Source organism: Sturnus vulgaris, unplaced genomic scaffold, assembly GCF_052056855.1.
Source record: "Sturnus vulgaris isolate bStuVul1 unplaced genomic scaffold, bStuVul1.hap1 Scaffold_87, whole genome shotgun sequence".
Taxonomy (NCBI): Eukaryota; Metazoa; Chordata; class Aves; order Passeriformes; family Sturnidae; genus Sturnus; species Sturnus vulgaris.
Window position 1 is genome coordinate 208691 of NW_028276756.1, and position 23830 is coordinate 232520.

Genomic DNA, 23830 nt, shown 5'->3' on the forward strand with positions numbered 1-23830 from the left:
ACCCTGAATGTGTAAATCACTTATCCTTGAACTTTGGGCACAGATTCTATGGTTACTTCTCTGGGGATTGAGGGAAAGGATCTCAATGTGCGACTCCACCAACAATTGAATGGTAAGATACATTGAATCCTAAGTTATATTATATCCTCACTAGCTGTAACATTAAGAGGTACCTTTAACTTCGTGCTGTATATACCTGGTAGAAGTCTCTTTTTGTCCTTATTCCTTATATATTTTGTGTCTATTAAATATATAATTCATTCTATAATAGACCGAATCAGCCATTATTAAAGAAGTTGCAAACAAGAGTGGGTTTTGGGGTGCTGGATAATGCCGGCCAGGAGTTTAATGCACAGAAGCACAAACGGGAAGGAACTGCTGTGGAACGTGTCTCGAGCTGCTTTATTATTATTTTTTCCTCCCAAGCATCAGTCTCATTACAAGGTTGGGACAGAGGGAAGATGCCAGCAGCTCACGTCCTCAGCAACAGCCAGAGAACGTGATGTTACAACGCATTTTGAAAGTTTTTTGAGCAATCACAAAAGCAAAACCATATTGACAGTAGTTCTATCCAACCACTATAAGTACACGTACCTTTGGTTAAAACAATGCTTGCTTATTTCGAATACAATACCTACTTGTAAGCCTTAAAACATAATACACAGAGCTCCATTATTAAGCTTATACCTTCCTAATATCTTGCTAGATATATTTTTCTGCAGCTTAGAGAGTTATTCCAGCCCAGCGTTAATACACAGCCCATTGTTCTATTTGTCCTTGCTTTCTACATTTCATATAGCTTTTCTGCTGACATGCCTTATGCTTTCCACTTAGCTCCAATTGCAGTTTGCTGTCTCTGAGGCCTGATTTTTGCAGCTTTCCCAAAACCCTCTGATTTTAAGGGTTCCCACACTCCTCTCTATTATTCTTCTTATCTCTATATTTAAAATGATTATTACATTTACTGCTACCACAATTTCTTCATCTTATTATTTCTATTATTCTTCTTCCTATTATTAACATTCATATTATACCTGTTTCTTCTTATGTGCTTCTTCTTGTTCTTCTATTTGTACTTCAACTTCTTATGTATTCCTATATTCATATATTCCTATCCTTATTCTTAATTCCTATTCTTAATTCCAGTTTTTTGCCTAGTCTCATTCTAATTCTCCTTATTATTCTTTCTGTTTCTTTTTTTCTTATTCTTACTCCTTTTCCTTAGCCCTGCTCCTGGGGCAGTGGAGCCAGGCAGGGGCAGGGCAGAGTCTGCACAGCCCCCGCAGTGCCCGCCACAGCCGGGATCGATGTTTCTTGATGGGGGCCGGCGCTTCCAGACGGGCAGGGGAGGCACAGCACGGGCCTGGGGAGCTCAGTTCAGGTGGGCCCGGCTCAACCCAGGCCTGACAAGGGGCAGCCAAGGGGAACCCACCTGCTGACAGACCTGCCCATCTGTGCTCTCTCTCTGCCCGCTCTTCACACAGCTCGAGGATGCTCACTCCATCCCCCTCATCCTCTTCTGGTGGGGAGAGCTCCTGCCCAGTGCACGCTTCCTCATGGCACTCTTGATGGTACATGCTGGTTTCTGTGGGGAACAGCACCTGCTCAATGCAGGCTTCCCCTTGGGATCCCTCATGGCAGCTGTTGCTAAGGTTGCTGCATGGTTGCAGGCCTGAGCCGTCACCTGCTCCCAGCCCCTGCCCGCTGAGGGCCTGCTCTTCCAGCCTGCTGGGCATGGGGCTGGCTGCTTTGGAGTTGGGCTTCACCTTTTCCTCCTCCATGTGCAGTGCAGAACGTCTGGAGCACAGAGGTCCCAGGAGCTGCTTCCTCCTGAGCCAGTGGCACTCCTGGCACTGGGCAGTGCAGGGCCCTGTGCCCCGTATATACCCCTGCAGGGCAGGGCTGTGCCATGTCACCAGGACAACAGAATGTCCCTCATCACCCAGGAACCCGATAGAACGGCCCTGTGTCACAAAGGGCCCAGCCCAGCACCCCTTCAGCAGCCCAAGCCCCTGGAAGTGGCATGGAGCAGCAGCCAGACTGGAGGGCTTCCAGCCCCTTGTTCTGATCCACTGATGAAAATGATCAGAAATGGCTCTGCCTCAGTTAGGGTGCAAATGAGACCATGTGCCAAAGTCAATAGGATGGATTTTACTGAAGAGTAAATGAGAGGCAGAGAGAATGAAAAGGAGAGAAAAAATAGAAATGGAATAGAGGTGGGAGGAGAGAGAGTGACAGAGCCAGATTAAGTAGAAAACCTCATCACTTTGTGGATCCCAGTGGCTTCCTGTGGATGCTCTACATCTCTGTCTTCTTGGTGCTCAGGGTCCCCCACAAACATGGAGTTCAGGGCGTCCATACACACTGGGGCCAGGTGGGAAGGCCCAGGTTCCTCCCCTGGCAGGGACAAGTCTGACACAGGCTCTGGCAGCAGCCTCTGGCTCTGCTGCATCCCTTTGCATCAGGAGCAGTGCTCTGCTGCAAGGCCTCAGCAGTGAGTCTGGGCAGCGCTTTGGGGCTCTTGGATGGATTCTGGCACCTCCTCAGCAGCCCCTCATGGCAATGTGCCCTGGATGTGGCCTTCCCGGGCTGGGGATTTTCCAGCTGAGCCAGTTTGTGTAAGGGAGGATGGGTGTTGAGTGCCTGTGAGCAGAGGTTCCACCACAGCCCCAGAACTCTCCTCCTCTCTCGCTGGCTGTGGGCAGTGTGTGCAAAGGTGGCCTCAGCAGATGAGCTTGGGGGTTACAGCCTTCCCCAGCCCCAGCCTGGCCCAGATGAAGGAGGGGTGGGCTGGGGTGGTCTCAGCCTCTTTATTCAGTGGAGGATTTTTGAGGTCCTCACTGAGGCCGTGGGGCCACTGCCCAGAGCCCCCTGGCCTGAGCAGAGCTGTGGGGCCAGAGCCGGCTGGGCTGTGCTGGGGAGAGGCCCTTGGTGCTGCACAGAGCTCAGGGCAGCTGGCACAGCTTGCAGGGAGCTGGGCTGGCCTGAGAGAGCCTGCCAGAGAAAGCAGCAGTGTCCATGTCAGCCTGGCTGAGCGGGCAGGAGCAGGACTCAGCCCAGGCCTTGTGGGGCAGGGCCAGCGCCTGGGGAAGGCATTGCAAACAGGCAAGTGGCCCAGAGAGGAGGCTGCTCTGTGCCCTTGGTGGCCTGCACAGAGCAGGGAGGGGGTCCAGGACATTTGTCAGGGCCAGCCTCTGTCCCCAGCCCTTGCCAGCCCTGGCTGCTGAGCCCAGCTTTGGCCTGGGCTGAGTTTGGCTGTGGCCCAGCTCCATCCTCCTGCGGGGCTCAGGGCCTGTTCCCGGCCATGGCCAGCCCTGCCCGGCCTCTGTGCTGGCCCAGAGCCCGGCAGAGCCCGGGGCAGGGCTGTCAGTGCAGGCCCACAGGTGCCACGGGCTGGGCAGGAGCTGGCAGAGGCTGCCCAGCAGTTCTCACAGTGATGTTCAAATGCTGGGAGCAGCAGAAGAAAACAAGACATTTTTTTATATCACAGCATCAAACAATCTGAATTAATAAGATTAAATAAATAAACGGGTTAGGATGGAATAAACCTCATTCTGTTCCATACTGCTTTCCATAATCATAAAACTTGGCTTTATGGGATTGATTTTTACCATTTTTCACTTTTCTTTTCTTGAGTAAACATGAAAAGGTGCATTTAAAATAAAACCAAGATGTACCCACTCTTGGCAGTGACCAAGCCCATCAATGATGGCAGTAATGCCTCTGGGATAAAATACTCAAGAAGGAAAAATAAAAAGTATGCACTTTTAAACAAAACTGTACATTTAAAGAGGATGAAGTAGAAAATTTTAGAATAAAACTGAAAATATGCAAAGTACAGTTAAAGCTCTGATTTTATTTCCAGTGACTGTGGCTACAAAGTTCAGACTAGGAAAGTAGGTTAGGTGGGAAAGAGGCTGGGCAATAGGTATTGTGTCTCTGCTCAGGGCAGGCAGCAAACACTGCTCTTACTGCTGTGGCTGGAAGCTCTCTTCAAGAGAAATTTAATAGGAAATTCCCTCTTTTCTCCGAAAAGTTTCTTTTGTAGATTTGCAGTATGACAATAAAACGCAAAAGAGGATTGTAGAGCTGGAAGGCAGGTGGAGCAGCTGAACTACAGGAATCTGATCTATGAAAAAATCATCTGGGAATTGTTTTTCAGCGTAGATCTCCTTGATTTGTTTAGCAAATGAGGAATTCTTGGACATGAGTTGTGCCTTATCAGTGGCATGTTGATTCTGACTATTTTGGATTCATTGTTTCTGTTTGGCTGAGATGATTTAATACTTCATTCCCCGTCTGATGGAGTTACTCTTGTGGAAAAAGCTTCTCTCACATTAGGTATTTCAAGAATTCTCTGTACTTGCTAGAAACATACAGAATTTGTGAATGATATAGATTAGTTGGGTTGCTGTGGAGTTCTGGTTTTTTATCCCAGTGACAAATAATTTACACATGAAATTCTTATTGAAGAGTCCCCAGTCCAGGGGTGCTCCTGTCTGCACTGGGATGGAGCCTCCCTAATTTTCCATCAGTACTCAAGGGTCACAAGGCGTGCAGGTCCTAGAATTGAATTTCTCAGCTTTTTTTCACGGAATGTCCCCAAGCTTTTGGACAAAGCAGCCGCAGCTCTGGCCCTGCTCCCTGGGGGCTCCTCAGCGGCTCCTTCCCGGCTGCCGGGCAGGGCTCGGGGGCTCGGTGGCACTCGGGTGTAGCAATGGTGGGACTTTGGCAACACTTAATTAGTGGCTTGGTTTTGATTGTTTTGTTTTGTTATGGTTTTTTTTCCTTTTTCTTAGAGTTAGGATTAACAGAAACACAATGGAAACGTTTTTTTCTCGTGTTTGGACTTGGTTGTTTATTAAATTTTATCAGAAAGTACAGAGCGTTAAACAGCGTTTCTAGCTTGGAAAAAATGACGAAAGATGCAGCTGCTACAAGGATTTTTAAAGCTAAACAGTTCAATAGAGAATTAACACATATTATTTATCCTTTTAACCCAATAATTCGATTTTTATGATTTTTACGGTGATGCTGATTAACTAGAAACTATTACCTGAAACTCATGATGAAGAAGGAAGATGAACACCAAAAGAGACAACTCTCAAAATCTTTCATATTGTCCCATACTTATTACTATACTATAAAAACCTCCAATTTAAAACCTGTTAACCTGTGAAAGCACACACTTCTATTTCACTACGCACTCGTGATTTTTATTTCACCACTCATATTTAGAAGCCATTTTCAAGGCCTCAGGTCAAAAGCAGCGTTTTCCAGGGAGTCAGTGCCTGACAGCACAGAAAGGTAAAAAAAAAAATAAAAAATAAAAACAGGTTTGTGGGATTCAGCACTCGGGGACAGACAGGCAGGGCTTGGTGGCACTTGGGGACAACCCGTGCGCTGCTGCCGGGCGGGGCCGGGGCTGCAGGCGAGCGTTCCGTGCCCGTCCCGTGCCCGTTTGCCCGGTCCGTGCCTGGGACGCTCCGTTGCCAGCCGGGCGGTGTCAACGGCAGAGCCGCACTTGGGCTGCGGCAGCGCTGAGCGCTCCATCCCGGAGCTCTGCCCTGCCCGCTCCATCCCGGAGCTCTGCTCTGCCCGCTCCATCCCGGAGCTCTGCCCTGCCCGCTCCATCCCGGAGCTCTGCATTGCCCGCTCCATCCCGGAGCTCTGCATTGCCCGCTCCATCCCGGAGCTCTGCATTTCCCGCTCCATCCCGGAGCTCTACATTGCCCGCTCCATCCCGGAGCTCTGCATTGCCCGCTCCATCCCGGAGCTCTGCATTGCCCGCTCCATCCCGGAGCTCTGCTCTGCCCGCTCCATCCCGAAGCTCTGCCCTGCCCGCTCCATCCCGGAGCTCTGCATTGCCCGCTCCATCCCGGAGCTCTGCTCTGCCCGCTCCATCCCGGAGCTCTGCATTGTCCGCTCCATCCCGGAGCTCTGCATTGCCCGCTCCATCCCGGAGCTCTGCTCTGCCCGCTCCATCCCGGAGTTCTGCTCTGCCCGCTCCATCCCGGAGCTCTGCCCTGCCCGCTCCATCCCGGAGCTCTGCTCTGCCCGCTCCATCCCGAAGCTCTGCCCTGCCCGCTCCATCCCGGAGCTCTGCATTGCCCGCTCCATCCCGGAGCTCTGCTCTGCCCGCTCCATCCCGGAGCTCTGCATTGCCGGCTCCATCCCGGAGTTCTGCATTTCCCGCTCCATCCCGGAGCTCTGCATTGCCCGCTCCATCCCGGAGCTCTGCCCTGCCCGCTCCATCCCGGAGCTCTGCCCTGCCCGCTCCATCCCGGAGCTCTGCATTGCCCGCTCCATCCCGGAGTTCTGCATTGCCGGCTCCATCCCGGAGTTCTGCATTTCCCGCTCCATCCCGGAGCTCTGCATTGCCCGCTCCATCCCGGAGTTCTGCATTGCCGGCTCCATCCCGGAGTTCTGCATTTCCCGCTCCATCCCGGAGCTCTGCATTGCCCGCTCCATCCCGGAGCTCTGCATTGCCCGCTCCATCCCGGAGCTCTGCATTACCCGCTCCATCCCGGAGCTCTGCATTGCCCGCTCCATCCCGGAGTTCTGCTCTGCCCGCTCCATCCCGGAGCTCTGCTCTGTCCGCTCAATCCCGGAGTTCTGCATTGCCCGCTCCATCCCGGAGCTCTGCTCTGCCCCCAAAGCCTGTTTGGCAGAGCATTCATTGCCACAGGGCAGGAATTCCTCGCCCGCACGGCCGGCTTGTGCCAGGTAATTCTGCACTTGGCTACCAAGGGGCAAACTGGCTGGGCACGGATGTCCCTGCTGGCCACCAGCGCTGGGCATCAACAGGAGCATCTTCAAAGCCAATGCTCCTGCTCCTGCAAGCTGGCAGCAGTGTGCTGAGAAAGAGCCACTAACCAGGGAAATTACCTTTAAGGCATTCTTTGTATAATAAATATTTAGGATTATTATTCCCCAGCTTAGATCAGGACAAATTACAAGGTTGCAGCAGGCCGTGCTGCTGCTGCTGATGCTTTAATCCCAAATGTCTCCAGGCCAATCCCTGGGAAAGGAGGGTGACATGGGGAGCACAGAGGGCCCTTGGTTCTGCCCCGTGTGCTGACAAATGTGCCAGCACTGAGAAGGAGAGGGCTGAGGGCAGAGCCAGCAGATGTGTGTCAGGAGGAACTTTATTTTTTTGCTTTTCCTGGGCAGTGCTTGCAGCAGCTGCTCCAGATGTGGCCTGGGATTGTCCCATTGGGAATGGGAGCAGCTGCCAGGGGCTGTTCTGGCAGTTGAATTGTGGCAGCCAGGTACTCCAGAGGGAGGTGGCAGAGCCCTTGTGGAAACACCCACACCCCAAAGTGAAGGCAAAGTTATTGATTTGTTATTTTTCCAGTTTCAAGGCTCATGGCTGTTATCATTATAATAGCCTTGTATGTATATTCATATGTTATATTTATCTAAGTACAACAACCACCAGAATGTTTAAATCATTCAAGGCCAGGTCTGACAAGCCTTTGAGAAACCTGGTCTAGTGAAAAGTGTCCCTGCCCATGGCAGAGGGGCAGAATCTGGTGACATTTAAGGCCTCTTCCAATGTAAAGCATTCTGTGGTTCTATAGATTTATGGTTCTCTGGTTCTATGAGTCCAGTATGTTCCCTGACTGGATGTCAAATTGTTGCTTCAAATATATATGTAAAACACCAAGCTTTGCCCATAAAAATATCATGGGAACGTTAGTGATGGCAACATTTGAAAGAAAAGCTCTTGAGATGGGTACATCAAGTTTCTAAGCAGTTTTCAAGCAGTTTCCAAGCTTCCTTGTTCCACTAGAGCAGCTCTTTGCCTGGAGCTGGATGGACAAGGCAGAAAGAAGAGCAATCAAATATGTCCTGCTAAGGGATGCAGAAATGAGCCTGGCCAAAAACAGCCCTGTCCAAAGCTTGTAGGAATTCCCACCAGGGTACTTGGGTACCTGCTTTCCTCTCCAGAGTGAGGCAAGCTTGTGTTCAGAAGCACAGCCTGGTTGCAGGAGCATTTGTGCCTTGTGGGAATAGTGTGGTCAAAAACCCCGCCCTGTCAAGGGCATTTGCACAACTTTTGGACTGTTTAGTGAAATCTCGATTTTCCTGCTGGCCACTTGTGTGCTTTGTGGCCATGTCAAGGATAAGCTGGTGACAGGGCAGGCTTCCCTGTCATGCTGTTTATTCACATGTGTGCATGCATCTCTCTCTGCCCAAGTTCTGCCAATGCCAGGTCCACTCAGCAGAAATGGGAAGAAAGTTGGAATGACTTCTCCCTGCATGCACTTCCTACTTCTCCCACTTCTGTTTCTCTTGAAATTCCAGTGGGCACCATGTTCTTTGAAGGCACTTTATTTCCCAGCCAGCAGGATGGTTTTCATGCTCGTGAGGGAGGAACAAAGATGCAGTGTTTGTTTGCTTCCAGGTGTGTCCTCTTAGCTTGGTGTCAGTGTCTCTTGTGAGGCTTGCCAGCTGCAGGGGGAGGTGGGGCTCTGGCAGGATCCCCATCCACAGGATTCCCATTCTGTGGCTTGCAGAATGGTTCCCTGCTGGTCCCTTCCCTGGTGTTACAGCCATGGCTTGGAGCTCAGCTGCTCCAGCTCTTCCCCAAGTGTCTGTGCTCCTGTTCCACACCACTTGCTCTAAGTGGGGTGGCTCACAAGACTTCACAGAAAACTCCTGTAGCCTCCTCCCCAGCAAGAAATCATTCTGCTCTCTCTGGAGTGTGAGATGCTGTAAATGAATGTCACAAATTGAAATGGAAATGCTCTCAGTCCTATTTCAGCCAGTTTGAATTTTTTTACTTCTGCTGAGAGGATCTCGTTACCTTTTTATCTAGAGCTGTGTTTTCAGGACTTTATTTCCCTCCTTTTCTTTCATTCCCCTTTCCAAAATTGCTGCCATTTATGTGAGGCCCATTTGTGTTGGAACTTTGAAGCCTGGGAATTTTGAACTTTCTGTGCTTTCTGACACTGACTCTCAAAAGAACACTGCTTTTGACTTGAGGCCTTGGAGAAGGCTTCCAAATTAGAGTGATCAAGTTAGAATCACTGGTGTGTAGTTAGAATAGAAGTGTGTAATTTCACATGGTGAAGGGTTTGGAATTTGGGGTTTCAGAATATAGTAATGGGTATGGAACAAGATGGAGGTTCCTGGGCATTGTTTGTTTTCTTTTTTTCCTTCTTGTTCCTTCTTCTTCATGATTTCAGGTAGCAGTTTTTGGTTGGATAGTTAGTGCTGCACTGTGGGTCACAAGTGTTTAGTTATTGAGTCAAAAGTATAAATAATATAGATGCTTGTTCTTAATTGGATAGTTAGCTTTTAAAAGACTTTCTAACTAGCTAAATTCACCTCAGTTTTCCTACTTTTGGCCTAATAGCTCGAAGTGTGGAAGAACTCTCCGTACTTTAGATAAGATTTAATAAACAACTAAGTCTGAACAAGAAATTTGTCTTTTGAACATTCAATTCTGACTCTAAGTGAAGACAGAAGAAAAAAGATAACCACTGTCACATTTGGTTATCTAAAAGCAGGGTTCTTAGGGCACATTTGTTCTGAAAATTGAACCAAATATCCTGGAGCCTGCAGCAGTGGCCTGGTTTGTCATGCTCTTGGCCAAATCTGGAGTTAAGAGCTGACCTGAAATGCAGCATCACCACTGGGGGAAGGGGAACATGGATCTCTCGGTTCCCCCCATTCTCAGCTATGTGTAATCCCCACATTTGGATCATTGATGTTAGGAGCACTGCCAGTAGGGTATTCCAGGCTCCGAGGGTAGCAAGTCCCTGCAGATCGTGGCCTCTGCTTTAATCATGAACTCCTGCAGATGGTGAATATCTGTTTGTTCTCTTCCAGAGAAGCTGACTCAAACTGAGGCTCTAAAATGCAGCCAAGAGGCAACCAGAACAGCAACATCAGGTAGGAATTGATTTGATGCAATCTTGGCTTCCCAGGTGCTGGGATGAATGTTGAGAGGGTTTATGAAAAGAATCCTCCCTCCAATGCAAGAATCAGAATCCCTGAGTGGGAGAAATAAAGGTTGTCCTGCCAGTGGGATTTTCAGAGGTCCTGTTACAGACCCACACCTGGATGATGTTGTGGGCCAGGGCAGGTTGTCTGCTGAACTTTCTGAAGCAAATCTCTCATACCTGGGGCCAGGGCCTTCTGCACTTTGGGAGGCTTTGGGCCCTGGAGTATTTTCCTGTTTCAGTCTGTAGCAAAGCACAAGAGTTGTTTTTTTTCGGGGTGGGTGCAAGTTCTTATTTCTTGTGGAATATGTTTGGAGAGGATGAGAACTGAGCTGATGTTTCAGGGCAGACATTTGGCTCCCTCTGCCTCTCTGAGCAGTCAGGGTGATGGGGTTTTCCTGGTGACACATCGAGAGTTGACCACCTGCAGCAAGTACAGCAGTGTTTTTAACTCTGCAGCTGTTTTGCCCCTGGAGATGGAGAGGCTGGGACTGTGGAGTCCCCCTGCTCCAAGGCTGCCAGGTGCCTGGAGTTCCCAAAGCTTCCAAATTTCCCTGACCTGAGGGAAACTGTGCAGGGTTATGAGTGGCAGCAGAGCTCAGGTGTGCAAAGGCTTTGAAGAGCATCTTGACAAGCACCTTGAATGGCCAGGTCAGAGATGGGCAGCAATGGTGTCTGCAGGGCTCTGGAGACTGGGAGAGCTACAGGCTCATCTTCAAGGATTGGGCATTTCAGCAGACAGCAGACACTTTGCTCTGAGTTTGGAATGTCACCTAGTGCAAAAACCAGGTTTATTGTAAGTAATGGCATTCAGAATGAGATGAGGCAGCTGTGCCTCGGCTCTAGGGATGATGAAACTTTCAGGAGCTGATTACTGGTGTGGTATTGGAGAAAGTGCCACTGCTGGAAGTTGGATGGGCCAAGAAGAATCTAGGAATTGTATGTATGAAGCAGACTGTGCAGTAGAGTAGAAATAGATACCTGCATCCACTCTGCCTACATGCTTTTCCTTCTCCTATGTCCACAAAGAGCAGAGGCAGAGTTTCCCTCATTTTGCAGTAGTCTTTCACAGAGCAGGGACAGTTTAAAGGATCTGTTTTGCCATGATGGGACACAGCTTTATTGGTGTTTTGCTATGGGGCTGGTGGGATTGAGTACATGCAGATGTGGCTGAGGAGGAACAGGGGCATTTGACATGGTGTTTTCTGAATGTCTGAGATTTCCATTCTAATTCCATTGATGGGATTGCTTGAAATACAGCTACATGATTTTCTGTGGAAGCAGCTTTCTAAATATCCATTTACAGTAGAGAGTGAATTTGCAAGGCTGTTTGTAAAGTGGACAAAATTCAATCCTTGAAAGTGGCAACACCTTCAAAAGAGAGGATTCTCTTTGACTCTCAGGGGGAGAGTGAGGTGAGAGGTGTGAAGAACAAGCATGGCAGTTTCTCCATTGATGATTGCAAGTGAATTTGCCAGCTCATGTGCTGATCCCCCTCAGTGACTCAGCGACTGCTTCTCCATTTGTTTCACAATGAAATGGGGGGAGAGTCTTTCCCTTGTCATCCTTGTCGATGTCTGGGATGAGGAGCAGCAATCCCTGAGAAGGATGTGTGCTGTGCCCCAGAGCAATGAGACCCACAGGGGACAGAACTGATCTGTCCACTGTCAGCATCCTGAGGATTTCAACATTGCTTTGCTGCTGGACATGTGCCCTTGTGGGAAAGCCCCAGTTTGTGCACAGAGTATAAAAACAGGGGTTCAAGTGTTAACTCTCCTTTCTGTGTCTCCTTCTGAAAGCCGGAACAACAACAGAAACCTGCTCGGCCGTCTGGAGCAAGAGAGGCGGAGGAGGGAGGTGGAGGAGAAATACATATCCCGGGAGAAGACTCCTGTCTTTGCCAATCCCTACAAGGTAATGGGAGTGGGGTGCAGGCTGGAAGGAGAGGAGGAAGGAGGCTTGGGGGCCGAGAGGAGAGCTGTGTCTTCTGCATGGGCTGTAGCAGACTTTGGCCCAATCCCTGCAAACACAGCATCTTCCCATCTGCTCCACTGAGCTTGCCTAACTTCCCTAGTGGGGATGCATGGTGATTCCATGCAGATGCTGAGCAATGTCTCTTGCAGAGCTGGCTCTCCTGCCTGGGCTGTTTGTGACATTCCCCTCTCTGTTCCTGTGCTGCAGACCAATAAAGAGGATGAGCTGTCATGGCACATCAAGCACATGCTGGGCGAGTGGGACCTCAACCTGATCCCCTGGCAGGAGTCCCCTCCAAGTCCTCTGTGGTTTCCAGAAATGTCCAAATCCATGTCACAGACCTGCAGGAGTGGTCTGGCCTCCAGGAAGACAAACCCATATGAGGACATAGGGAAGGAATTCTCACTGCAATCACTAGGCCTCAGGCCTAACACTAAGCAGAACTCTAAGGACTGCAATGAAGTTGTCTCAAAACAGAGGCCAGAAGCCAAAGCTCCACCATCCAAAATCCTTCCTGAGCCTGTCCAGGTGAGTGCAATTGTTGGGGCCCTCTGTTGTTGGCAGTCCCTCAAGGTCAGGGGATCATCACACTCCTGGCTGGTGGCTGAGCCTTGGCACTTGGTTCCAGATGTGCTTTGGGGTTTTGCCAGGCTCATCCTTCAGCACTGGGATGTTGCTGTGCCCTATGGGAGGTCGAAGTTCACAGTGCTGAGCCATGGCAGCTGGGCCAGGAGAGCCAGGGGGATGGTTTTCAAACTGTGTTTGGCCTTTGGGAGGAGAAGGAAGAGCTGGAGGCTGCAGTCAGCTTTTCCTGGAAAAGGCTGGTGATCAACTGCAAAGGACTGTAGGCAATACCTTGTGGAAAATGAGAGGAAGCTGAGAGAATAAAGCAGTGCAGGGCCTTGCCTTCTGCAGGAACCATTCTTCTGTGCCAAAAAAATAAAGCACCATTCCTGGTCTCAAAGTCTTGGAAATGCAGAGTGCTGCAATCAGCCCTCAGGCCAGCAGCAATGGGCAGTGTTTGTCCTTGCTGCTTGGATGAGTCTGATTTTATTGGAGTGAATGACAAATGTCAGGGAGTATCAGTGTGAAGAAAGGAGCAGGGATGCTGCATCTTCCTTGGAGAGGGTGGTGAGGGAGGGGAAGGAGGGGGTGCCCAGAAACAGCTGAGAGAGGCTTGGAATCCCTGGCAGCTTCTGCCATCAGCTGGGGGTGGGCTCAGCTCTGCAGAACATGCCCAGCTCCAAATCTGGCTGCTGAATCCATCACTTGGCCAAGCATGGGAGAGTGAGAAACGGTAGCTGGGCATTTGCCAATGCTGCAGGGGCAAGAAGAGGATGGCTAAAGTCAGCCAGAACTTGCATAAACTGTGTTGCATCTTTGCAGATGTGTCAGAACTCCGTGTCTTATCCAGACTGCTGTGGCCTTTAGAACAATAAGGAGTCTCATTTTATTTGGGTGAATGAGAAATATTCCTCTTTCTCTAGAACTGGCTTAGAAAAATTGGCAACCATTACTTCTGACTGGTTTATTTTAACCAAGGAAGCTTTTTGCTCAACTCTTTTAAATGCAGAGGGAGCCTGTGCCCCTGAAGGCAAAGCTTAGCTGCTTAAAAAAAAGGGAGAAGACTGCACAAACATACTTACATAACAACAACAACAACAACAACAACAACAATAATAATAATATTAAGAGTAATAAATAGTAGTAATAATAGTAGTAGTAGTAGTTTAAGAATGGAAACAATATTTCCTGACTGCCAGGTTCCAAAGGGAACACAGACATTTTCCTCAGAGGAGGAGAAGGTGACTGTGGGGGATTTCAGCTGGTTTTCCACCTGGTCTCCATTATTCACTCCCCTTCAGATGGGCCTTTTCATCCTTACTGGCATTTTATTATTAATGGACTTGCATGACATTTTTGGAGCTGTTGGTAAGCACATGCTGGCTGAGTGCATGTCAATTAGTAAAAAACCCAAATCAACTCCTGCCTGCCTTGTTCTTGTTTCAGGAAAAGAAGCCCATTGGTGTGCCATGCACTGAAAAATCTTGGAAGGTTGGTGCTTTTCAAGAATAGATCTCTGTATTTCTTGTTTTGCATACATGAAGGAAATGGGTGGGGAAGAAATGCATTGCTCAGCTCCTGTTCACTCAGCAGATGTTTCCCTCCCTGAAAGTGTGTTTTGGGGTGGGTGAGGAGAAGTCGAGATAAAAGCTGGAGCTGTAAGATGTTGTAAGTTCAGCCTTCCTCTCAGTCTGTAACACTCTCTAGAGCAGTTCAAGAGCCATCCCATGACAGCTCATCCTAAGCAGCCAGAGCTGCTCCTTCCTCAAGCTGGAGGTTTCCATTCCCGAGCTCCCCTTGCCCAAAGGCTCTGGGCCTGCTGCCTTGTGTCTGGGCTTCCCAATTCCCGTTGCCAACAAAGGGAAACCAGCCCCATGCTTGCAGCACAGGGTGTTACAGAGACCCAGATGCCCTTGAGCTTCTGAGTGTTTCTGAGAGGGCCAATGTGGCAGCAAACTTCTCTTTCCTCTCTCCCATTGTTTTCAGTAGGCTCTGCATTTGTAGAGCTGTCACATGTTTGAGCCAGAGGATGAATGGAAAATGCTTCAAGGACTCCCACTTTTGTTCCAGCTGTCGTCTCCAAATCTGATGTTTTTTCATGGCTATTTGAAGCATGTCATGTGTGGAAGCACAAACCCCATTTTACCTTGACTGTCAGCAAAAGCTGACAATAATGATCTGAGTGTGTTAGGCAGAGGTGGGAGTGCAGAGTGCTGCCCACCAAGTCAGCTTTAGATGGTGCCTACACCAGGCACACACATCTTGAAATCCTCCCCACTTGCTGCACTCTGCTGAATTCCCTGAGCTAACCTTGCCTCCCCCTCTCCTCTTTGTTTTTTTGAACAAAACAGGTTGTGGAAAAGCCACCTCCTTCACTTGCTCCTCCAAGGTACAGTTGTGTTGCCAAACAACCCTCTAGACCAAACTAGAAAAACAAACCTTTTCACATGAGGGGGAGATGGGAAGGGGTTCCTGGTTCCTCTTGTAGCTACAGGCTTTGCTTTGTGGCTGCCTGGAGCTGCTGTTGAAAATTGGTTTCTGTTTTATGGGGTTTTCAGGAAAGCTCCAAGTAGAAAGGAATAACCCGGGCATGCTGGAGTTTGCCTATGAACCAGACTTGGATTTCCCCAGGTGCTCCCTTCTTTTCTCCTCCTCCCCTCCTCCAGTGTGTCTGTAGATCCTATGTTTTTGTCTTAACCAAGGGACACAGATGGAGAAGTGAAAACATAAGGGGAAGAATAAAAAAATCCTCAAGAATCCAACCTGAAATTTGTTGGGCTCTATTGGAAATTTTCCTTTGAGGGTTGTTGCTTTCAGAAAGGCACTGGCAAGTTTTGGTGTTTAATTTAGCTTTAGTTGGCAAAAGACAGGTTCACAATACAGCAGTCAGATCCTGTTGACATTTTTGTCTGGCTGGGTGTGATGTTGAAGGTTTGATTATTCCCCCAGAGGGGTTTTGATGCTGGTTCTTTATTTTTGGAGCATGGCAATGTGCTCCCCTGGCCCTCTGCCCTCTGCTCTCAGTGGCCAAACACAGGGTTTGGGTTTCGATTGGAATGCTGCCATGTCAGTGGGATAAGGAAGTAACCTTTCCCCTGCTGCTGTTTAATTTTGTCTCCTGGGGGCCTTGCAGAGCTCTCCAGCCCCAGCAGAAGAGGGTGGCACCAGCACAGCCCAGCAGCTGGGAGTCAGGGAGCTCCAGGGACTGCCACAGCTCGCCAGCCTCTGCACTTCCAGGAGCACCAGCACCCAAGGTGAATGCAAATCCAGTGCAGAGGCTGCTCCACAGCAGCCCCTTGCCTCCCTCTCTGCAGTCTGAGGGCAGCCAGGACAGCAGACCTGAAATCCTGTCCCTCTTAGGTGTCCCCTTGAGACCTCTGCAGCAGCAGAAGACATTTCTTGCCCTCTGCTTCCCTTTTGGAATTTGTCAAGAAACAGCCCTGCTTGGACTTCTGGAGCCTAACCTGGCAGTGTTCCCCCTTGTCCTTTGGCATCATTGTCTGGTCCTTCTGGAGTTTTCACCCCAGGATTAGTCCCTTTTGAAGCTGAGAGATGAAACCTGGAGTGCATGTGCTGGATCCTCTGCAGTAGGGATCTCTGGGCTGTGGCCCCTGACTGACTGATTTCTGGTCATGGCTGTTTTGGACAATGGCTCTGGACGTGAAAAATTCCTCCTTTCATTTTCTGCTTCTTTCAGTCCTGTTGATGTAATATTTTCTTAGTTCTGCTTGGTCTCAAAGATGACCCTGTCTTTGATAACACAGTCCTGCAGTGCTGAAGGCTGGAGCCAGCCTGAGTTACCTGAGCACGAGCAGTGCTCTCAACTGGAAGCCAAGCACCAACTACACCTTACAAGGGTTGCATTTTAGCCAGGGCTATTTTTTTATTTTTTATTTTTTTTTTACTTCAGAAAGATGAGTCTGATTTTATTTGAATCAATGGCAAATATTCCTCCTTCTCTAGAACTGAACTGAGAATTTCTCTAGAATTAGGAACCGTTATTTCTAAACTGTTTTTTCTGAACTCATGAAACTTTTTGCTCAACTCTTTCACATGCAGAGGCAGCCTGTGCCCTTGCAGGCAAAGCTTAGCTGCTTCAATAGCAACTAAAGGAGAGTGATATTCAATCAAGGGAGCAGACTGCAGGAACAGACTGTCTTGAGAACATGAATAAAAAGTCAGCAATGGAAACTCTTTCCTGACTGCCAGGGAAGCCAGACATTGATCTCACAGGAGGTGACGGTGGTGGCTTCAGCTCTTAATCCTTACTAGCATTTCTTTATGAATGGACTTGCATGGCATTTCCAGACCTGCTGGTCAGCAAATGTTTGCTGAGTGCTTGCTTGTTTGCTACCAATGAGTAAAATATCCAAACAAACTCTCACTGCTCCCTCTTCCTTGTTTCAGCACATCCTGCACGTTTATGTGCAGTCCATTGAAGGAATCCTGAAGGTGGGTGCTCTTCAGTACCAGATCTCCTGTACAAATCCATGAGGAGGTGGAACCCTCTGGCTCTGGAAGGCTGAAACTCCCTCTGTGTCCATCAGCAAAACTCCTGAGAGCTGCTTCTCTCCCTCTCTTTGCAGGACATGAGCAGCCCCCTGTCACCTCTCCTGTCACCTCTTCAGACACCAACTAAAGCAGAGATTTCCAGACTTGCAGTGGCAACAAAGGTAAGCCAGCCCAATTTTCCCAGGGCTTCTGATAAATTACAAAAGATCTTTCTGCTGAGCAGAAGTCCAGCTCAGATGTTTGGCAGCTCTTAGAATGTTTTCAAAATATTTCTTCCAAAATGCACATACCCCTAATGTGCCATTAACACAGTTTTGGAGTCAGTAGATGTGTTGTTAAGCTGCATGCTAAATTACTTTGTCCTTTCATTCTAGGAGTCCCAACCTGATGGATGTGCAGCACAGAAGCAGGGTAAGTAGAAATGAAAGAAAACCCAGTTCTTTGTGTGCTGACAGGTAATTTTGTGTGTTATATGGAGCAGAGACCATCAAGCGTTCACACTGATGAAGCAGCATGATTTCCTCTGCTTTGCTGAGCAGGGGTGAATTGAGGAATGGCTTAAGAAACTGTAAACAATCATTACCTGGAACTCCAGATAGCAGTTCAGCAGAGGACAAGCAGTATTTTGTTCATCACTGCCATCTGGAGTGATGAACAATCTTGATCTTTGAGGGGCAAGCCCCTCCTGGAAGAAAGCACCTGCCTGATCTGGTGCTCAGAGACCAGAGGGTAAAATCTGCTACAGGTCAGGTAAATAAACACAAGCTTTTCATTCTTGATTTCCAGAGCGGGCTGGTGCAGCTTCAGAAACGTGGCTGAGTTCTGAGCCAAGAACATCGTAAGTAACCAACAAAGACTCTGTTCCAATCTCTGCTGCGAAAAGAACCTGGAATGAACAAAAATTTGGGTTATCTTAAGTCAGATTTTTCTCAGAAAACTTCAATGCAGGGAATTTTCACCAACAGAAAAATTATTATTTCTTGATGGAGTCATGAAATGGTTTAGGTTGGAAAAGATCTTGAAGATCAAGTCCTATAGTTAATCCAACAACACCAAGTGCACTAAACCATGTCATGATGACAGCGACTGTGTTTAAAACCAAAATAAAGTGAAAGTGAAGAAAAGGCCCCCAGGTCTTCATGTACCAGAGTGAAAAAGTCTTCTTTTAATCTGTGGTGCTTAACATCACACTTTGTGCTTGTCAACCTGCTAATAATGCCGTTGACAGCAATAAATGCTAAGGGATACCAGCTGAATCTGATCATTCCTGGATATGGTTTTGAAGCCTGGCAGAACGAGTAAAGCTACAGCTACAAAAACTATAGAAATGTAGCTGTGAAATTTGAAAGTAATCTCCTGTGCCCAAGGAAAACACTTCTAAGAAGTTTTGCAATGATTTTTTTCTTATTGAAAAATTGAGCAGCTCCGAGTCAGGGAGCTCCAGGGACTGCCACAGCTCCCCAGGCCGTGACCCAGAGGTCAGCTCCAGTGACAGTGAGGAGGACCTTGCAAAGGTGCTGGACCTGCCAGCACCTGAGGTGAGTGCAGAGACCATGGAGAGGCTCCCACAGCCCCTGCCCACTGCAGGGGGGTGTCCTAGGAAGGAAGCAGATGTTGTACTTCTCCTCTGGTTCCAAATGCTGCCTGGTGTGTCCTGCAAATACTGCTTTGTTAGACCCCTCTCACTCCAGTGAAGGCTTAGCTATTTGCCCACAGGCAAATATGGGTTTTTTATTGAGCAAATATCCATCCATGGTGCTCAAGGAGCAAGTTAGGGCACATGGCCTGTTAGTTTAGAGTAATTCTTCACAGGCCAAAGCCCAGACCTTACAACCTCTGGGCAAGAGTCCCTGGGCTCTGGTGAGCTGTGCTAGGACAGAAAGAGCCCATAAAGGCATCAGTCTTGAATCCTTCATTTCTCTTTTTGTTGGCAGCCTGAGCCACCAGCTGATAAAAAGTGGTGGCTTGGAAACCTGATGACCCAGGCAAAGCAGGAGGGAGCAGGAGGAGCACCAGGACAGGGTCCCAGGGAAATTGCCCGTGGGAATGGACGTGAGGAGGGTGAGAAGCAGGAGCAGGGCATCAGCAGCCGCTCCTGCCAGCAGCACTCCAAGGCAAGGGAGTCTCCTCACGAGAGCTGTGGCCAAGTGGCCAAGAAATCCCAGCAAACCTGTCAGCAAGTGGCCAAGGGCTCTCAGGAGAGCTCTGGCATGCCAGCCAAGACATCTCAAAAAATCTCTGGCCAAAGGGCCAAGGATTTCCCCAAGAGCTCTGGCCAAAGGGCCAAGGATTTCCCCAAGAGCTCTGGCCAAGCAGTGAAGGATTCTCAGAAGAGCTGGAGCCAAGTGGCCAAGCATTTTCCCAAGAGCTCTGGTAAAGTGGCCAAGGAATTTCACACCTGCTCTGTCCAAGGTGCCAAGGCTTCAGAGAAGAGCTTTGGCCAAGAGCAGGAGACTTCTCACAAAAGCTGTGGCCCAGTGGCCAAGGACCCTCAGAAGAGCTCTGGACAAGTGGCCAAGGATGGTCCCAAGAGCTCTGGCTCCCTGGGAAAGGATTCCCAGAAGAGCAGTGGCCAGGTGGATCAGGCTCCTCAGTGAGCTCATCTTCAGACTAAGCAGAGCTGCCTGCATCCTCCTGGGCTCACCAAGGAGCCTTTGCCCAAGGAGTCTGTGGATACCAAAAGGCCTGGAGAGCCCCTGGAACACAACAAACCCAAAAGGGTGAGGAAGGAGGAGAGTGAGCCTGGTCCTGGGGAGGTCACAGACCAGCCCTGCAAGGATCAGCTGGAAGTCAAAGAGAAGCCAAAAACCGACAGTGAAGACCCAAAGCTGGCACTTCACAAGCCCTCTGAGGAGAGGGAGCACAAGGGCTGCCCCCAGGCCAACACCAAAGGGTTTTTGGAGCCTGAGCTCCTGGGAGATGCTCAGGAAGGTGATGCCCTCATCCCCAATGGCCACAGGACTGGGGATTTGCACAAGGAGAAAGTGCCCTCACCTCCTGGGGAGAAGAAGTTGTTCTTGCCTGCGAGGAAGCCAGACTTGAAGAGAAAAGAAATGAGGAATCCTGAGGAGTCCCCTAGAAAGAAGAAGGTGAGAGGGGCAAGGGGAGGTGGGTTTGGACAATGACCAAGGTGGTGTTTGAAAACCCCATGTGGAGATTCCCTTCATAGGTTGGCACTAGAGCCATGATCTTTCTCCTCTAAAGGCAGCTCCATGTGTTATTTTTTGTTTTCAACCAGAATCTGTCAAACGGAGCTGTACTGGTCTGTACTTTATGTGAACTTTCAAGACCTGACTGATTTTTTTTCCCCTTTTTTCTTTCTTCCTGTTAGAGGGAAGACAAGGGGGATACTCCCAGGAAGAAAAAGGAATGAGAAAAAATCCCCCCCAAAATTTCAGCCTTCAGCAAACAAAGAGTGCAGTAAACTGAAGTGAGTATGCAGTGGTGGGATGTGTAAATCTAAATCAGAAGGGTGAGAAAAAGAACTGTATCTTCTGTCCAGACCCTTGGGAGTTTGCTTTCAATTTTGTGTGCCTTCTGCAACTTGACCTGCTGCAGATTGGCCTTTCCATGCTGGAAGCAACCCGTGCAGAAAGCAGCTCTGCAGGTGGAGGTGGGTGAGGGTAGGGAACCTTTCCCTCCTGACATCTTCTGCAAGCTCAGAGGTGTTTGGGTTGGTGTTTGGCTGGGGGAAGGGATGTTCCAATTGCAGTAGGAATGGCAAAGCTTTAATTGTGGAGTTCTTTGCTCCCTTTTCCTTAGGGAAAGTGAGCAGCTGTCTTAGTGATGTGCTGGCTTTTGGAGTGGGAGGGGCAGGAGGTGTTTCTGGGCAGAGAGGGCTCTGGATCAGGTTGGGGATGGTGCTGTGCTCTGTGTCCAATGTGATGTGCAGCATCAGCTGTGCCAAGGCAGAGCAGCTGGAGAGCACGTGTGCAATGTGTAGGGACCAAAGCATGGCAAAGGTGGGTGCTGAAAGAGGGGAGAGGACTGTCCCATGCACAGCAGGGTCAGGCAAGAAGTGCAGCCCCACATCTGAGCCTTCCCACTGCATTTAACTTCATTTCCTCCTCTTCTGATGCTCCAGTCCATGAGCTGGGATTCACTGCTTGCTGTGTTCTCAGAAACTTTGAGGAGCTGACTAAAAATGGTGGAAATGAGCAGTAGTGAACCAAGGCTGAGAGCTATTCGGTGCTGCTTCTTGCTGCCAGAGTTCCCTGGTCATCCTGATTTCAGATGATCAGAAATCTGCTAGGCTATTGTGTTATTGAATGTTAAAATCCCTGCCAATTAAAAGTCCCTGTCCCTTGAAGCCTCTCAGCTTTGGAAGCGTTGTCCAGTTGAGACACTGGGGAGAACTGGTACAGGATGTAGCCAAGTTTTTAAGAACATTGTATGTGCATCACATTAATGAATTTCCTTCTCTTGTGCAGAGCATCAGAAGCTTCATTCCAAGCTGAGAGGAAGAATGTGGTGCTGCCACCACTGCTGGCCGTGACTGCTGCACAACGTGCACCAAACTCAAGCCAAAAGAGACTCAGAACCGAGACTGACAACCTGGACCTGCCTGCCACGGATAACCCTGCCAGGAACCAGGAGCCAAGCACAGGAAAGTGGAGGAAGATCCCAGGGAACAACCCCAGGGCATCACCATGGATATCCAGGAGAGCTGACAGGAGGATTCCTGCAACCCACACGTGCTGTGTGATTCTCTTCACAAACATCCTCTCAGATAAGTAACTCTTTCTGATTGCAGCCAACTGCAAATGCAAGACTGGTGTAAAAAGGAGTGTGTTTCTAAACAGAAATATTTTAAATCTTGTTTAAAAATAAGAAACAACAAACCTGTGGGTGTGGCTGCAACCTGGGCCTGAAGTTTTATAGCTTATTTACAAAATACTTCATAACCCTTGCAGCTTTGCATTTCTGGGTTATAAAATTGGATTTTACTGGCTGCTTGTTAAAATTTGGGTGTTTACTGTTGGCTTGGGGTGTGGGATTTAGGATGTTTGGGGGAGGGTGGGGCTGTGAGTTAAGCCAGGCTGTGCACCCTGTATTTGCTGCCTTCTAATAGCTCATTTTTTCCTGATAATTTTCCTCCTTCCAGCCCTCACTGCTCTCTCAGCCACTGAGAAGGAAACCTGCTGCTGAATTTCTCCATGCCTGGGAGAAGTTTAATGATTCCAAAGCACTGTGAGTCGCCAAGTGAGAAGCCAAGGTTCCATTTCCATTATTGGAGGGATTGCTGGGGAAGGAGGCGAGAGGGGGAGATCCTGGAGCACAGACTATGCCTGGGACAAAGGAACATTTTCTCTGGAAATTCAGGATAGCCAGCCTTTGGAATTGCTTTAGGCATCCCTCTCTGATCAGCTTTCTCTCTGTTGTTTTTCAGGGATCTGCAGGGATGAGAAGAATCCTTTCCCAGAGACTTCTCTGCCAAATGAAGACAAGACAAGGAGACTGAAGTTGGAGCAGTAAGTGTTTGTTTCACAGCCCTGCCTGCAGTTTCTGAAGACACCAAACAGGGCTGGCCCTGCAGCCACCCCAGTTGCTGCTTCCTTATTCCTCATTTTGGGAGCAAAGAGAGAGGGAGGGATGGGGGAGAGCACCTGCTGAGTAGCTTAGCTACAGCTGGGCAGCACTTGGACTTTTGACTCCTTGCTGGGCTTGTGACCAACATTTGCCAAAAGGAATTCCTAGAGCTGCTGCTACGTTTTTGTCCAGTTTAGTCATTACAAATGTCGTGTTGTCCTGTGGTGCAAGCAGTGGGGAATAGTCAGAAGCTGTAACCTGCCATCCCACGGGGCCTTTGCAGTGCCATTTTCCAGAAAACACAAAGTTTTGTGGGCCCCTTTGGGCAAAGGGATGCATTGCCATGATCTGCTGGCAAACTTGCAAAAGGAAAAAATCGGGATGTGCCTGGCAGAAGGGCTGGGAGGCTGTAAAAATCCTCTCCATAAAGAGGCAGCTGCTGAAAGTCAAAGAGCTCTGCAGGTTCTCTTTGAGTAAAGTCACTCCAGTCATTGAGTGTCTTCTGCCAGACGTGCCTGTTGGATGAATCTAACCAAATGTTTTCTCTATCCCTCCTTTTGTTCCAGAGATTTCTGCTGAACAAAGCCAAGAGACGTGACCAGGAGCCAGCCTGAGCTCATCCACTGAACGAGACAGAATTTACAGTGACTGAGACTGGAGCCCAAGTGCCTTAACTGGGTCTCCAGGATGTAAATAGTTCCATGTTCTCTGTTCTTTTGGAGCCTCAGAAACAGTTTTGTTTTGTTCATTTTCTTACTGTTCAATGCAAAGCACCTGCATGGTTTTTTTGTTTGTTTTAAATACAGTTTGAAGTTATTTTGGCTATCTCAGGAAATCTTTGTGGTTTTTGAGGGTAATGCTTTTCTGCCTTGCAAAAGAAGAGATGGAGGGTGGTACCTGCCTTTAAAATAACCAAGTGCAAGGAATTTTCGGGATGGGCCCATGTGCTGGTGGTCTATAAACCTGTCTATTATGAATAACTAACAGGACAATATTGCCACCTATTGCTGACAGGAAATCTGCACTCAGATTGTTCCTGAGGGTCTTGCTCAGTTTCAGCCTTGTCAGACCCAAGTTTGGGTGGCAGAATGACCCCCAAGGTGTGGTTGGAAACAGCTCTGCCTGTCTCCTGTGCTGGAGGGATGGGACTCGCAGGGAGGATTCACACTTGGGCTGCTTCTTGGCATTTGGGTTGGTGAGGCTGGGAAACTGCAGTGGGTGCCTGGGACTGCTTGGGCATTGTTGTGAGTCTGAAAGCTTCCAGGGACAGGAATCTCTTCTGATAAAGGAGAGATTAA

General features: G+C 48.9%; 1 protein-coding gene across 1 annotated transcript; it reads left to right on the plus strand.

Annotated features, from left to right (window-relative positions):
• The first annotated feature begins 15623 nt into the window (after positions 1-15623).
• On the plus strand, positions 15624-23367 carry LOC148217255 (uncharacterized). Its single transcript, XM_088158738.1, has 11 exons — positions 15624-15745; positions 16899-16943; positions 17078-17164; positions 17378-17414; positions 17790-17841; positions 18427-18541; positions 18938-20092; positions 20335-20433; positions 21434-22193; positions 22393-22474; positions 23099-23367. The coding sequence occupies exons 3-7, from the start codon at positions 17081-17083 to the stop codon at positions 19598-19600; spliced, it is 951 nt and encodes a 316-aa protein (XP_088014864.1). The 5' UTR covers positions 15624-15745; positions 16899-16943; positions 17078-17080; the 3' UTR covers positions 19601-20092; positions 20335-20433; positions 21434-22193; positions 22393-22474; positions 23099-23367.
• The last annotated feature ends 463 nt before the right edge of the window (positions 23368-23830 follow it).